The 14730-nt window shown below is 39.9% G+C and overlaps 1 protein-coding gene and 1 long non-coding RNA gene across 2 annotated transcripts; both read right to left on the minus strand.

Moving 5' to 3' along the window:
* Positions 1 to 2181: 2181 nt before the first annotated feature.
* Positions 2182 to 3967, minus strand: LOC115923560. Its single transcript, XR_004063967.1, has 3 exons — positions 3723 to 3967; positions 3040 to 3126; positions 2182 to 2730 (listed from the first exon to the last, which is right to left on the minus strand). It is a non-coding gene; the product is annotated as an uncharacterized LOC115923560 (long non-coding RNA).
* A 4850-nt stretch (positions 3968 to 8817) lies between these two features.
* LOC100890838 lies at positions 8818 to 14487 on the minus strand. The gene has a single exon (XM_011675823.2). The coding sequence runs from the start codon at positions 14485 to 14487 to the stop codon at positions 8818 to 8820; it is 5670 nt and encodes a 1889-aa protein (XP_011674125.2).
* Between the last annotated feature and the right edge of the window lie 243 nt (positions 14488 to 14730).

Genomic DNA, 14730 nt, shown 5'->3' on the forward strand with positions numbered 1-14730 from the left:
AAAGAGCAGGGACCAGCAAATCAGGTACCATATTTTTGCGATATCAGAGCTCTCTCAACGAGTTACCACTGTACTGGTAGAGATTTGTAATTCTATGAACAATTTGTTTTTTCTACATTCGAAGTGTCAATATTATCTCTTTTGGCGTTTTTTTAAACATTGATGCTTCGACTTCATAGGCTGAAAAGGAAAGCATCTATGAATCTTACCGAGATATTGTGTCAATGTATAATTTGTTCATGAAACGGTCGGCTAAGTCAGTACATTGTTTTTTTCACATCCTGGTCCATGCTACAAACAAGCAACAAATCAAGTTGATTAATCAGTTAAAAGAATTTGGACAATAGATAATTACACTGGGGGGTGTTTCACTAAAGCCCTAAAATCGATCTAAAATCGACTTGATCGATTTTAAGGGCCTAAAATTGATTTCGATTTTAGCAGCAGTTTCACTAAATAAATAAAATCGATTTATGCCTTAAAATCGATTTTAAGTTAGAGTGTGATCCATATCAATTTTAAATCAATTTTATCCTTATTTATTGCATAATTGATATGCTATGTTCAGCATTCATTGGTTTCAAAGGCGCAAGTGTCGGCTAGCTTCAATTTGAACATACATCTGAAAATGAAGAATTATGTTGGGGGAACAAATCTTTGTTCATAACCAATTTTGTTTTAAATCATCATAGTTAGGCATTATCAATACCAATTGTGGCACTCTGGAGGGGGGGGGGGGGAGCACAATGGCCCATTTTTTTCTTCAAAAATACATGGGCGGCCCATTTTCCCCTTAACCCTATCTAGCCTGGGGGGGGGGGGGAGGGCCTTATCCAGCCGGCGGCACGGGTGGGGGCCCAATTCGTGAGACAATATTTAGCAGCGAAACAGCCGGCCAATAATTCGCTCAGTGGGGGGGGGGGGGGGGGGGGGTAGTGAACAATAAAAACATTTATTGGGGGGGGGCCTCGAAAATTAGAAAAATTGCACCCCCCCCCTTGAGCGCCAGGGGAGGGGGCCCATCTCCAAAAAAAAGGTACAGTTAACGTGTTCGTTTTTTTCTCCAGGGGAGAGGGTTCGGACCCCCCCCCCAGGCTATGCAGTTTCAAAATAACCCATGCTAGATAGGGTATAAGTGCCCCTTTTACATCTGATTAACATCTCTTTTTGTTTATTAAAAGTGCACTTTTCCTTCATGTAGTTTGTCCCGTTTCACTTTGTTTTAAAGTTCCTTTTGTTATTTCTAATAACTTTTTATGTTTTCTTCTTAGAAGTGACCCTTTTCCATTTTGTTTTGTGCCCCTTTTTCTATATTTTTTTTACCATATGCGCTTACAATTATGTGTCCTTATTTCGTTCATAATCTCTCTCTCTCTCTCTCTCTCATTAACATAAAACGACACTCCCATCACAACGCTTTGCTTGCCGTAATTTGTTTCTTCATGAACACCCCCCCCCTTCCCCCACAAAAAAATAAAGAACAAAAATGAATAAATAAACACCAACTTATAACAATAACTCACCAGCATACAAACACACCATTCTTGAATCACATCATTGCCCTTTATCATCATGTAATTATTATCACCATGCGCTAGCGTACAATCTCATCTATTCACCCCCCCCCCTTTTATCTTCTTAAAAGACAAAAAATACATACAAAATAAAAATTAACACAGATTTTAAAGTATAATCAATATGTTTATGCTTTAATGAATGAAATCTACATTTTGTAAATGACGAGCATAGCAAACACATTCAAGTTATACAATTACAATATTTTAAATGACATAAATAAAAGTGCTCCTATGAAAGTATCAGCCAGTTGTTAAAACTACTGCAGCTGATATCTGCCACTCTCTATTCGAGTTACCTTTATGGAGATTAAAAGAGTAACACTTGTCACAAATATTTCTGTTACTCATACGGTTGTAGGATGATATACATTGTCATGTAAGGTCACGCAGTCGGTGAGAATGTGGTTTCTTGATGCAATAGTTTGTCTATATGAAATTAATCATCAATTCTTTTCTATCAGCTTGAAAAAAAATTCTAAGGACAACATAAGTCAGAGTTAATATATTTCCTACAGGAAAAATCTGTTTTCACTCAATCACAATGTTCTGTTGTTTATTTTGTATTTGTTGTTGTGCAATTGCTACAATAGCACTTTAAGCACCAACAGGTAATTATCGATACATAGTCATGCAAGAAGTGCCTCTAGGAAGAGTTCCAAATAGGTCATCAAACTGCTGCTCAGATGAATTGCTAATTAAGAAATTCCAATTTGATATTTTAAGATTTATTGCCATGAACAAAATTATCTATGTAATGTGAGTTTGGTGACAGAATAATAGCTTTTTATTACTTCTCTTTTCTTCTGCAAGATTCTAAAATTCTGTTTAAAATATAGGAAATCTTGGAAGTATCATTAAAACATTTACTTCCTTTAAAATATTTTATGTTAACATTTTATCAAACCCAAAACCTCAAACTCGATGGCAAAATTTTAGTACCTTGACTAGAGCATTTTTAATAGCTTATAGGAATTAATTTGTAAATCTTATTTTACAAGTAGTGTTGGTTGTAAAAAGTGACCGGTCCATGATACCAAGATCTGTATCTCATTGTGGTTCCTCTTGCTTAAAGCTGGAAAAGGGAGCTTCTATCTGTAGGCTGGCTGATGTTTCATAAGAGGCATAACGTTGCAGGTAATTCAGGCTCTGCAGTCTAGAATAGGAATTGAAAGTTATGTAATAAATAAATCAATTACTAAATACTAGTACAATTTTTCAATCAATCTTCAACTTTTGTATTTATGATTATTTCAAATACTTTAATTGCTAAATAAATAAAGTAGGAGAATAAAAAATAGTTACAGAAGATAAATGATTAATTGTTGCTTTGGATAAAAAAAAATATATCCTTTCATTACCATTTGTGTATGTTTTATCTAACAGAATGGGTAAGATGGGTATTAGACTTCTTACACGGATTATGAAAAATGATAAATCAATTTTGGTAATTGATACTGCTTACCTTTTCAATTTGAAGAGATGGACAATAAATGTTCATTTGTCATGAACTAGCAGTACATGCAGATGCCATAGCTCTTTATTTTGCAACCTAGGATTTAAAACAGAGATACATATATTTGTTATGAAGAGAGCACATCTATTTTTCAGAAAAGTAATTGTCACTGTATCAAATGTGTTCAAAAGAACATAAGTACATTTTTATCAGTAATTACAACAGTAATTTACATGTATTCGGTCCAAGACATTGTTACCAACCAAATTGTAAGTTTTAGACATTTGGAAGATTGACTATGGAGTCTAATCTTGATCGCGGATACCCTGCTCTTGAACCAAACACTGTTGTACACAGATTCAATGAACATTCCCCTGTCGTGAGTAGAAGGCAAAGAGGTATAAAACAAACAGAGCAGCTTTCATCATACATATATTCTCATTACAGGTTGTTCAATCACCTCTTTATTCATTAATTGCTGCCCTATTATTTGTACAATATTAATCAGGCTGGCTGATGAAGTAATTTATCTATGATTTAGACATGTCATAGTTGACTTCCCCCTCACATGGATTTATCAGTTTGCGATTGTACGTAGAAAAATTTAATGAATATCAAGATTTACACACTTAACAACAAATAAGTAATCTATTTATACATAGGTCTAGAAGAACCACACAAAAAAAACTTACCTTTGTTTTATTATTGGTGTGCAAATTTTACTAGTAAGAAGATCACTCCACAAGGCCGCTTAGCACAGTAGGATCTATAGCTGTACACCTAGACATTGAGCTTGAGTACATTCTGCATATCCAAACCCTTTCCTTGAGCCTGAGGCCAAGGAAGAATGAGAAGTCCAAGACTGTAGAGACACGGCAGAAGAGAACTTTTGAGTCTTGGACTAAAGCCAAGGTCTACTTGGTGGATACGACTTGTTGTCCACTCCATCTTTTAGTCCGACCCTGAAATTAAAAAAAAAAAAAATTAATTCAAGTATAGGGTTCTAGTCTAGAGCTTGGAGTTGGACTGTTAGGGACCCAAATACCGGGGACGGATCAAGGGGGGAGGGGGGGGGGGGGGGCACAGGGGGCACGTGCCCCCCCCAAATGTTAAAATCAGCAAAATTTTCCAAAAATGTACTGACCAACGGGGACATACCCCCCCCCCCGGCCAAATAAAAAAAAAATAAGTGTTACCTCCCCCGCCCCCCACTGAGCGAATTTGTGGCCGGCACGATTTTCAAATATTCGGGACCTAAAACAAAAAGAAATGCGCTCTTTACCCCCCCCCCCCCCCCCTCACTTACAGGTCTACATCTACCCTAGTCTAGATCTAGATTTATCAAGTATCATGTAGATCTAGACCTAGACTCTAGACTAAATCTACATCTAGAGTAGATCTAGACCTGGGTCTGACAGTAACACTCTAGGACTTCTAGATCTAGATCTAGAGTCTAATTTTCTTTCATAAAATTTTACCTTCAAAACAATAATCCTAGATCTAGACCCCTAGATCTATTGATTTTTAATAATTAGGCCCTAGGCCTAGCCCTAGGCCTAATAGATCTAGAATAGACCTAGAGTCTAGATCTATCATTTATAATTAGACCCTAGGCCTAGATCTAGACCTAGCTCTAGATCTATAGGCTAGACTAGTCTAGATCTAGAGTCTAGAAAATCTAGACCTAGATCTAGACCAGACTAGTCTCTACACTCTCGACTAGATCTAGGCCTAGGTCTAGAATAGATCTATCAACAAAAATAAGACAATGCTAAAAATAATAGATCTAACAGTTAGATCTATAGGGTCTAGACCTTTATCTAGGGCCTAGATCTTGATACTAAGCCCAAATCTACAACTAGTAGCATAACTAGTAAAACCACAATACTACTGCAAGAATAAACTAGACTAATGAGTTTGTACCAGTCTGTCCTAACCGAATAATAAACGTCGTTAGGTAATTACTATTGAACCTGCATGAATTTATATGAATGGGACTGAAATGGTTGAACCAGTGCAATTCGTCCACTTGGAGAGTGATATAAATTGATTTTATTTAAGATTTCGTTCAGTTATACAAAAATGAAATTGCATAATAATGAGAGGAACACTTTTCTTCTTCCAAAATAACAGATTTTTTAATCAACAGAATTGATATTTTCAAAGAAAAACAGATTTTACTTACTTTTCAAGGACTCTCACTGTAATTAAGCAAGGCCATTTTGTGATCGATTTACCCCAAACCTAAAGACACCTAAAAATCTATTTTAGCTTAAAATCGATTTGATGAAACAGCTCACATGTATCGGTTTTAAGCTAAAACTGATTCGGACTTAAAATTGATTTTTGAAATCGAAATCGATTTTAGTTGATGAAACACCCCCCAGGTACACGTATTGCATCAAATTATAAGCAAGCCTTTTATTTTTATTATTAATTGTTTCTTCAAACTATCGACTACTGCGGCAAAAAGAAAAAGTGAACCGTTTCAATAACAATTTTATTTATAATAAAGTTGGTTCCTGTGGGTGCAAAATGACCTTGAAGTAGTCAGATAGTCTGTCTTTAGTTCTCCATTTTTAGACTAGGTCTGGAGGTCTAGGCTTAGACCTCGACATTAATTCTCTGACTGTATTCTGCCCAATCACGTCATTCTTTCGACTCAAAATACACCCACAAGTGATCATGCTCTATTCTCATAGACCTCTCTAGTCATATTCTCATTTATCAGACTGGTACTGCACTGGTCCCTTGTTGTTCACGATCACCTTTGACTGGCCAAGAACCCAAGTTCACCTTATTATAGTTTCAACGCTCCTCTCAGCTCCGTTCCGTCTTTTAATATCTCGCAATCTGACACTATTCACACGTACATCGTCAATCCACGTACCGTACTGTAGAATTGCAATTGCAAGTGTAGAAATCAATTGTCGAATACCAATATAATGTCTCGAAAACTTTAATTTTGAAGCCTTTACTAACCACATTTCACGTTACTCACGTCGGGTCGATCACAATGTTATTATACAATGATTGCATCCATTCCAATTGTTGTCCAAAACCAAACAAGATCATAAAACGGAAATATGAAGTAGGGAGAAGAGGTTAAAATTCTGTCTTGTTTCCAAGGGTTACTGCCAGTCATTATTCGCGCTTTTCCTCCCCTCAAACTTATTAAATTTTAAAACCGACAAGAGATGGCGCTCTTGCATTAGTTTGGCATCTACATTTCCGGCCCCTTAATTTTCAGAGGCAAGCCGACAGAAAATTACACCTTTTCTTATACTTCCAAAAAACAATAATAACCATATGGCTTTCTCGAATCATTCTGATTAAATCTTATTCCTGTATTATTTTCAAAAGTTCCTGCTAATAAAAACTCAAAACCTTTTCAAAGTCAAACTATATACACGTAACTCAATGCAATAAAATATGCATAACTGTGGCTCTAACATGCCACAACACCTACATGACACAAAAAACACCTCAATGCCATCATTTAGAAGATACCAATGACAATTTAACCTTTAACTAGCTTATGAATGTCTATACTCCTGATTATTATCAGTTTGTCAAACAAAAACCAACCAATGTCCCTCTTGTGGCTCTTTTTACTATCTTTGGACAAGAAAGCCCGCTTGTGTCACAAAATGAAAGATTTTTGCATAGGTTAGTAACTTGTAAACTCACTATAAATGATGTTGGCACCTTAAGAAAACACTCTGGAATGCTGCAATGCAGCCCTATCTTAAAAAAGGCAAGTACTGTTGACTCCAATACATAGCACAGATAAACTGAATTTTGTTTTGCACCGATATAATAAAGACATGCACAATGAAATCAGGCCTTAGCTATCAATAGAATCTTGGTAACAATAATATGCTTTGGTCGTAAATCTGTCCAACTCTAAATTCTACTCAAACTACAATAAAAACAATGACAATGAGAGCCACAATATCGCAACAAAGATTTAAAATGGTTAAGAACTAGATTAACCACTACCTCTTATTTTAGGGTGTACACTTTCAAGTTCCACTGAATTCAGAAGTATACTGTGGACTAAGACTATCAAACAACTCTCCTTATCGAAACATGTCATCAGATGACTAGTCTTGATTCAAACTCTTGTCACTGAGTTGAATCCCTTTTTTAACAATGTTCGCAATAATTTTGGACTTTCGTTATTTTCTGTCTCTTTCAGAATTTGTACAAATAAACAACACAATCGAATGTCATGTCCCTTCTAACGAATGCAGTAAAGCATTTCTTTCGTGCAAACTAAGCATGCAAAGTGTCGTTTTATATGTACAGTAGCTATGTAACAACAAAGCAAATGACACGATTTGTTCAAATCATGCTATCAAACACTGCCATTTCTATAAAAGAACTTTCCAAATGTAAATATCCTGACACTAAATCTGAACATAGCAAAATTATTTCACCTCTAATTATATACAACGAACTCATTTGCAATAAAAACATTAACGTCTTCAAAATAGTCAAGTGTGTACAGTTCTGCCTTCACTAAGCACAATTAATGCCCATAATACAATTTTTATCGTCTTGTATAAACTCTTTGAAATTTTGTCTCAAAACCAAAATAGCATCTGCTTTAAAATAACCTGTACACCAAATATTTGCGTCAACACAAATATGCACATTATATACATTCCTTGATTCCTAAAAAATCTTGACATTGTATCCTTCAAAATAATAACCCATTGTCTTTTATAATCATGCACTTCACATAAATCTACACTTTAAAAGCAACACAAAATATGCTTCCAAATATCTCATATGACATTTTAAATACATGCAAGATTTTTCTCTCCTGAGTTCCTGACAAATATTTACCTGAAAAGTGGAACATGACCCAAAGTTTTGTATTTGACTTTTGTTTTCTACTCCCTTTTTTCTGTCACAGAAATATAAATTTAAATATTCATATTCTAGCAATTACATCATAGATGATCAAACAATAATTCATATATTTTACATATTCAATATTTCTATTATCTTCTCTTTCAACTTCTAAAAGACATCTGTGTCACTGTGCCCACCATTTCAAAGGTACATTGTACATACATTTTACACTCCTCAAATGCAATTCACTGAATAACAAAATATGCTTATGAAACTGTTAGAAATAGCATTCAAATTGGCAAGAATCTTTTCTACATGTATACATAAAATGCATTTTCACTGAGTCTCTGTCTATATCATGTTCAAATAATCTGACTTTTTCTTTTAAATGTCCAAAGTCTGAGTTTATTCCTTAGTCAGTCCATGATAGCCAGATTTTGCACAATAATCAAGTCTTTTAGTCTTTTTCGAATCTGCATACTCTGTGCCTCTGCTGTCATCTCTACGGCTTGATTACGCGACAGAATAGAAGGTGCAGAGTGGTCCAACTTGTGACTCCTAGTGAACAAATTCGCGTTTGGTCCAATGAAAACATTTCACTTGGTAAATGCATGAAGTGGCGGCGCTAGGCTCGCACCATATATCACAATGATAATCTTTTCTAAAATCAACATTTTCCAAGCTTGTGATCCAACAATTAAAGGCTTCGCGATTGATCCAAATATAGACTTGAGCTTTATTATGGCGGCGCTAGGCTCGCACCACTTATTACTTCACACATATAATTATCACAAACGGACTCCAAAATTGATTTCCAACTTGACTTGCTCCAAAATTTGATGAGTTGGTCCCGTGAAGAAACTTAAAAGGTGTCTCAATAGCGTATATCTCTTATGGAATCACAATTTCACAAATTCAAAGTGCTCATGAATCTCCTTCCAAGAGGAGACACAGTTTACTGATGGGTCGCGAATAGGTGCCCGTCTTGGTCTTCACCTCCGCCCGTCGAACCATGCCCTGTCGATCTGGAGTGATGCCGATGATTACTCCCATGAGCCAGAAGTTACGAGGTGCTGTCTCGTTCACTACCAGCACTACGTCACCAACCTGGATGTTGCGACTAGGATGTACCCACTTCTGCCTGGCCTGGAGCTGCGGCAAGTACTCTCTCAGCCAACGTCGCCAGAAGACGTCTGCCAGATATTGAACCTGCCGCCATCTACGTCGTGCGTAGCAGTCGGTCTGCCTACTAACCGATGGGGGTAACATCGGGGTAGCCTTCAACGTCAGGAGCTTGTTTGGTGTCAGAGCCTCTAGATCGTTAGCATCGTCTGAAACCCTGGTGATGGGTCTGCAATTGATAATGCCTTCTATTTCACAGAAGAGTGTCTGCAAACTTTCATCCGTCATGGTCTGCTGTTTGGTAAGGAAGAAGAGCAGCTGTCGAATCGTCCTGATCTGTCTCTCCCATACGCCCCCGTGGTGTGAACCTCCAGGTGGATTAAAGGTCCACTTGATGTTTACTTGCAATAGTGAGTTGCTGAGCTGGGCCTGGTTCCAGCTCTCAAGTTCTTTTCTTAGTTCTTTCTCAGCCCCAACCAAGTTCGTTCCATTGTCCGATCTCATTTCTCTGACTGCTCCTCTTCGAGCAATAAATCTCCGAATTGCTGCGATACAGGAATCCGTATCTAGTGAATCAGCCTTCTCTATGTGTATGGCCCGAATGGCGAGGCAAGTGAACACTACGCCATATCTCTTGACTGTAGAGCGTCCTCTTTTCACTCCTATCGGCCCAAAATAATCGACTCCAACTCGTGTAAAAGGTGGATCGTCCGGTCTCAGTCGGTCTATGGGTAGGTCGGCCATCTTCTGTTGGATTACCCGCCCTCTTTGACGTCGGCACTTGACACATTTCTTGACGACTTTCCTGATGGCTGAAATTGCACCAACTATGTGATATCGTTGCTGGAGTTTTGCCAAGACATAGTTTCTTCCCATATGTCCTGAGTTTTCATGAATGTGCCGCAAGATGAGTTCAGACACATGTCCTCTCTTTGGTAGGATGACTGGATGTTTTGCTTCTTCAGGCAAGGCTGCCTTGTTAAGTCTTCCTCCTACTCTAAGTAGGCCATTGTCCATCTGAGGGTCTAATTTGTAGATAGGGCTTGATTTTCTGACCCCTGGCTGCAACCTTCCTGTCCTTTGGTTGACATCGTGTGCCTGTTTCCTCAAAGCCACAACCTCTACTGGGAACGCTCTGTCTTGAACGTGTATCAGTATTGCTTCCTCAGCTTGTCTAATATCTTCCACTGTCAATAACATGGGTGGATTCTCTCGTGTGTTCTGCTGACCTTTCATTTTCTCTTTCAGCAGCCCTTTCAATTTTAGTAGCCATGCTACTCCCTTTCTGAGGTGGTACCAGTCTGAATAATGGTTGATCAATCTTTCCAGGACATCATCTTCTTCCTCTTTGCTCACAGCAGTGGCCATACATTTGCTCTCACTGGCCGTTACTTCCGAGACCTCTGTAACGTACATCTTCTTCTTCTTCACCTCGGGATCATTGTTTACGTCGTGTGATGCATTTCTGGGTTGCTTAGGCCACTGGTCCTTTGAAGCTTGAAGAAATTCGGGTCCTTCCTTCCAGAATCTCATTGCTAGGAATCGATCTACCTTGACTCCCCTGGAGCATACATCTGCCGGATTCAGCGAAGTTTCTATGTGGTGCCATTGACTTGATTCAGATCCTTCTTGTATCAGGGCAACTCGGTTGGCGACGAATGTCTTAAACCTCCCTGTTTCGCTTTGGATATACTGTAGTACAGAGGTACTATCAGTCCAGAAGAAGGTCTCATCTACTGGGATGTCAAGTTCTTGTTTTACCATTTTGTCTATCCTTACTGCTACCGTGGCGGCTGTAAGCTCCATTCTCGGGATCGACGTCTGTTTAAGAGGGGCCACTCTAGATTTGCTCAAGAGGAATGAGCATTGGACTTCATCCCTGGTATTCACCATTCGCAAGTATGACACTGTTCCATATCCCTTCTCACTTGCATCTGCAAAATGGTGCAGTGTCACAGACTTTGGGTTTTCATACCCCTCTGGCTTCAAACACCTGGAAAGTTTAAAGTCTGACAGTCTTGGGAGTTCTCTTTTCCATGTTTCCCATTTTTTCAGCAGGTCTGGTGGAATCGTCTCGTCCCATCCTAATCCTAGTCGGCAGAGGGTCTGAAGTAAGTGCTTTGCAGGGAGTAGCACTGGGGAAGCACATCCTAGTGGATCGAACAGGGAGCACACTGTTGACAAGATACCCCTCCTTGTGGCTGGCTTGTCTTTCAGCTGAATCTTGAAACTGAAAACATCTTCATCTGTATGCCACAGCATGCCAAGTGCCCTCTCTGTTGGCAACTTGTCCTTGTCAAAGTCTAGCTCCTGCACTGTACTTGCTCTCTCCTCCTTGGGTATGGCATTCAATACTCTTCTGTCATTGCTCACCCATTTTGTGAGGTGGAATCCTCCTTTCTTACAGGCTTCTTGTAGGCCCTCTGATAGCTCTGCAGCTTCCTGGACTGTTGAGCTTGAGTACAAACAATCGTCAACATAAAAGTTGCGCTTGATGATATGTGCCACCTTGTCCTCTGCAAAGTCTTCTGCTGTGCGCTTCAGGGCATAATTGGCACAAGCTGGTGAAGATCTAGCCCCAAACACATGAACAGTCATGCGGTATTCCTCAATAGGTTGAGCGACATTGCCATCTGGCCACCACAGAAATCGATGTAGATCCTTTTCTTCCTTTAGCAGTTTCACTTGTGAGAACATGGCTTCTATGTCTGCCATTACTGCTATGCGGTCTTGACGAAACCTTGTTAATACACCCACCAAACTATTTGTGAGGTCCGGCCCCTGTAGAAGATTGTCATTCAGTGACTTGCCCTTGAAAGAAGCTGCACAGTCATACACCACTCTAATTTTTTGCTTCTGTGGGTGATATACACCGTGGTGAGGAATAAACCACATCTTTCCATCTTCTCTAAGGAACTCGTCTTCTGGTACTCTTTCAGCGTACTGTTTGTTCAGCACCTTATCCATAAACCCTGCATACTCCCTATGGAACTGCGGCTGTCTAGCGAACTTCCTCTGCAGGTGGTTGAGTCTCTGTTCTGCCATGGGCCTGTTGTTGGGCAGGTCGACGTCTCCCTTGAATGGCAGTCCGATTTGGTAATGCCCTTGTGTTAGCTTGATGGATCCTTCAACCTTTTCCATAAATCGTTTATCCTCTTTGGATTCTTCGACTTTATCTTCCATCAAGCGTTCTGAAAACTCAGTGTTGTAGAGATTATTTAGCTGTTGCTGAATATCTTCCATCACGTGGACTCTGTGGGAGGCTATCTTGGACCCACTTCTCTCTTGCTTGCAGCTTCCAAAAACCATCCACCCTATGATAGATTTGCAAGCGAATGGTCCGTCGTTCTGACTATTGATAACCTGCAGTGGTTCCATTGCTTTAGGGACGTTATTGCCAATGAGGATGCCCACGTCTGCATTGATCTCCGGCAAGTTTATTTCTTGTAAGTAGGGCCATCTTGCAATGTCATTCCTTCTCAGTATGTCTGACTTGTCTACAGGGATGGGCTGTATGTAGACGTCAGAAAGTGGTATATATGTGTTCTCATTCACATCAGCTACCTCCAGGTCTTGCAGTATGCAGGTCTTGACCAGCTTATCATCTGTTAATGTTTGAAGCTGGATAGTGCGCGTTCTTCCTCTGGCATTTAGTTTGTTTTTTAACTCTTCTGTGCAGAAAGTTGCGTTACTCCCGTTGTCAATGAATGCGTATGTGTGTACACATTTCCCTGTCTGCTTTGAGCGTACAGTCACAGGCACAATGGCCGGTTGGGAGTCCTGCATAGAAGTGCGGTTGGATAACGTGCGCTTTACGTCTGGGAAATTTTCATTTCCAATTTCTTCTCCTTCTGTTTGTCCTTCCGAGCTTTCCTCCTTCTTCCTATTAGCTCCAACGTCGTCATTAGTACGTTGTTTCTCTGATTCACCATTCCTTTTCACTTGTTTCGATGGTGCCCAATCTCTATGAAGAAGGGTGGGGTGTAACCTTTGACAAATCTTGCAGGTCGTCCTCTGTTTACAGTCCCTGGCAAGATGTGAAGACTGAAGGCAGGCAAAGCACAGTCCTTTGGATTTGCAAAATGCAAGTTTCTCCTCATGAGGTTTCTTTCCTAGGGCCTTGCATTCTGCTGTAAGGTGATTTTCCATGTCACAATACAAACACTTCGCTTCCTCGCTCTTCTTCATGCTGGAGCTGAAGCCCTGTTTCTTCCCTGGAAAGGGTTTTGTCTTTGTCTGCGTTTCTCCAGCTCTGGCAGGTCCTACAATATTGCCATAGATAGGGTTGTTGATTATCCGGGCCTGTTTACTAATGAAACTAACCACGTCTTTGAATGAGAGTGGCTCGTCCCGATTCTGGAGTATGCCGTCGACATAGCTCCTCCATCTATCTCTCAGCCTGAACGGCAGCTTTGATATGACCATCTTCAAGTGTTGTGCGTGGTCAATCTCCTGTTGAAGGTGTAGGTCCTTAGCCAAATTGCCTAGCTCAGTCACAAACAATGAATAACTAAGCAGGCCCTCCGGATCCTCACCTCTAATGTTTGGCCATGCCATTGCCTTGATGATCATAGAGTCCAGAACATGATGCTTATCGCCAAACTTGCTTTCTAGCAGCATTGTTGCCTTGTTGAATGCTGCCTTGGAATCACCTCCATACATGCAGCTTCTGACCATCTCATTCGCCTTTCCCCTAGTATATTGTTCCAAATAATATAGTTTGTCAGAGTCCTCCGATGTCTTGGACTCTATTACATGCTGAAAAGCCCTCTTAAAGGCGTGGTAGTTCAGGGGATTCCCGTCGAAAGGCTGAATGTTCCTTTGCGGTAAGGCGGACTTCATATGACATTCTAAGAGCATGTACGTAAGTTGGGTTTGTTGTCGCTGCAGCTCTACCCAATCAACATCACTATCAGAATTTGTTCCACTTACTCGTACATCTTGCAAATGTTCTCGGTTCTTGCGTCCTTGCGTTGAACTCTCTTCTGAGCAATCTGCATTCTTGACTTTGTGACTTGTTTGGTTCCTATCACTTTCATGTGTTACATGAGCAAAGGTTGGTAATGCAGGTGGCTGGTGAAAAGCTACCGTATCATCGAACTGCTGTAATGCTGCTGCTTGGGCTGTAGCTGCAGCTAATTCGGTCTCAACAGCAAGTTGCTCCTTTCTTCTAATTAAGTCCTGCTCTTCTTTCTCGAGCTCCTGTTTCCCTTTTAAACTCTTCAACTTTGCTTGCAATTCTGCTCTCTTCATGGCTGTTTCCATCAAAAATTTCCTGGAATGTGATGTTGATTTGCTTGATACTTGAGATACACTGTCATCTACTTCAACCCTCTCCATCGCTGAATGTTTTCCTGCGTTCATGGAAGGAGAGTCAAACAGTTGGTTGACTTCCATCCATGGGTCTCGATCATGCAGTAACGGGTCCATCCGAATACTAGTAGCTGGATCTTGTTCATCCTGCCCTTCCATGATGATCTGATCCACTGACACAACAATCCTAATGTGGGGCTGTATCCATGACGGCTGCTGTCAACCTAAGGCTTTCAAGTATGCATTTCATGTGCTTATTCTTCTATACCACATTCACTGTTGCAGGTTTTCCAGCCTCTTTCCATATTCTGCACCGCTTGTAACTCAGGCGATATCAGCTGCAGCTAACCGGCATATTTCTGATTTCCAAAAACTTCCTGAAATAGCTCCACTAGTATGTAT

Source organism: Strongylocentrotus purpuratus, unplaced genomic scaffold (genome assembly GCF_000002235.5).
Source record: "Strongylocentrotus purpuratus isolate Spur 01 unplaced genomic scaffold, Spur_5.0 spur5_scaffold_14, whole genome shotgun sequence".
NCBI classification, from domain to species: domain Eukaryota; kingdom Metazoa; phylum Echinodermata; class Echinoidea; order Camarodonta; family Strongylocentrotidae; genus Strongylocentrotus; species Strongylocentrotus purpuratus.

Coding starts and splice junctions, on each gene's coding strand:
- LOC100890838 (XM_011675823.2), bottom strand. CDS start 14,487: ATGGAAGGGCAGGATGAACAAGATCCAGCTACTAGTATTCGGATGGAC.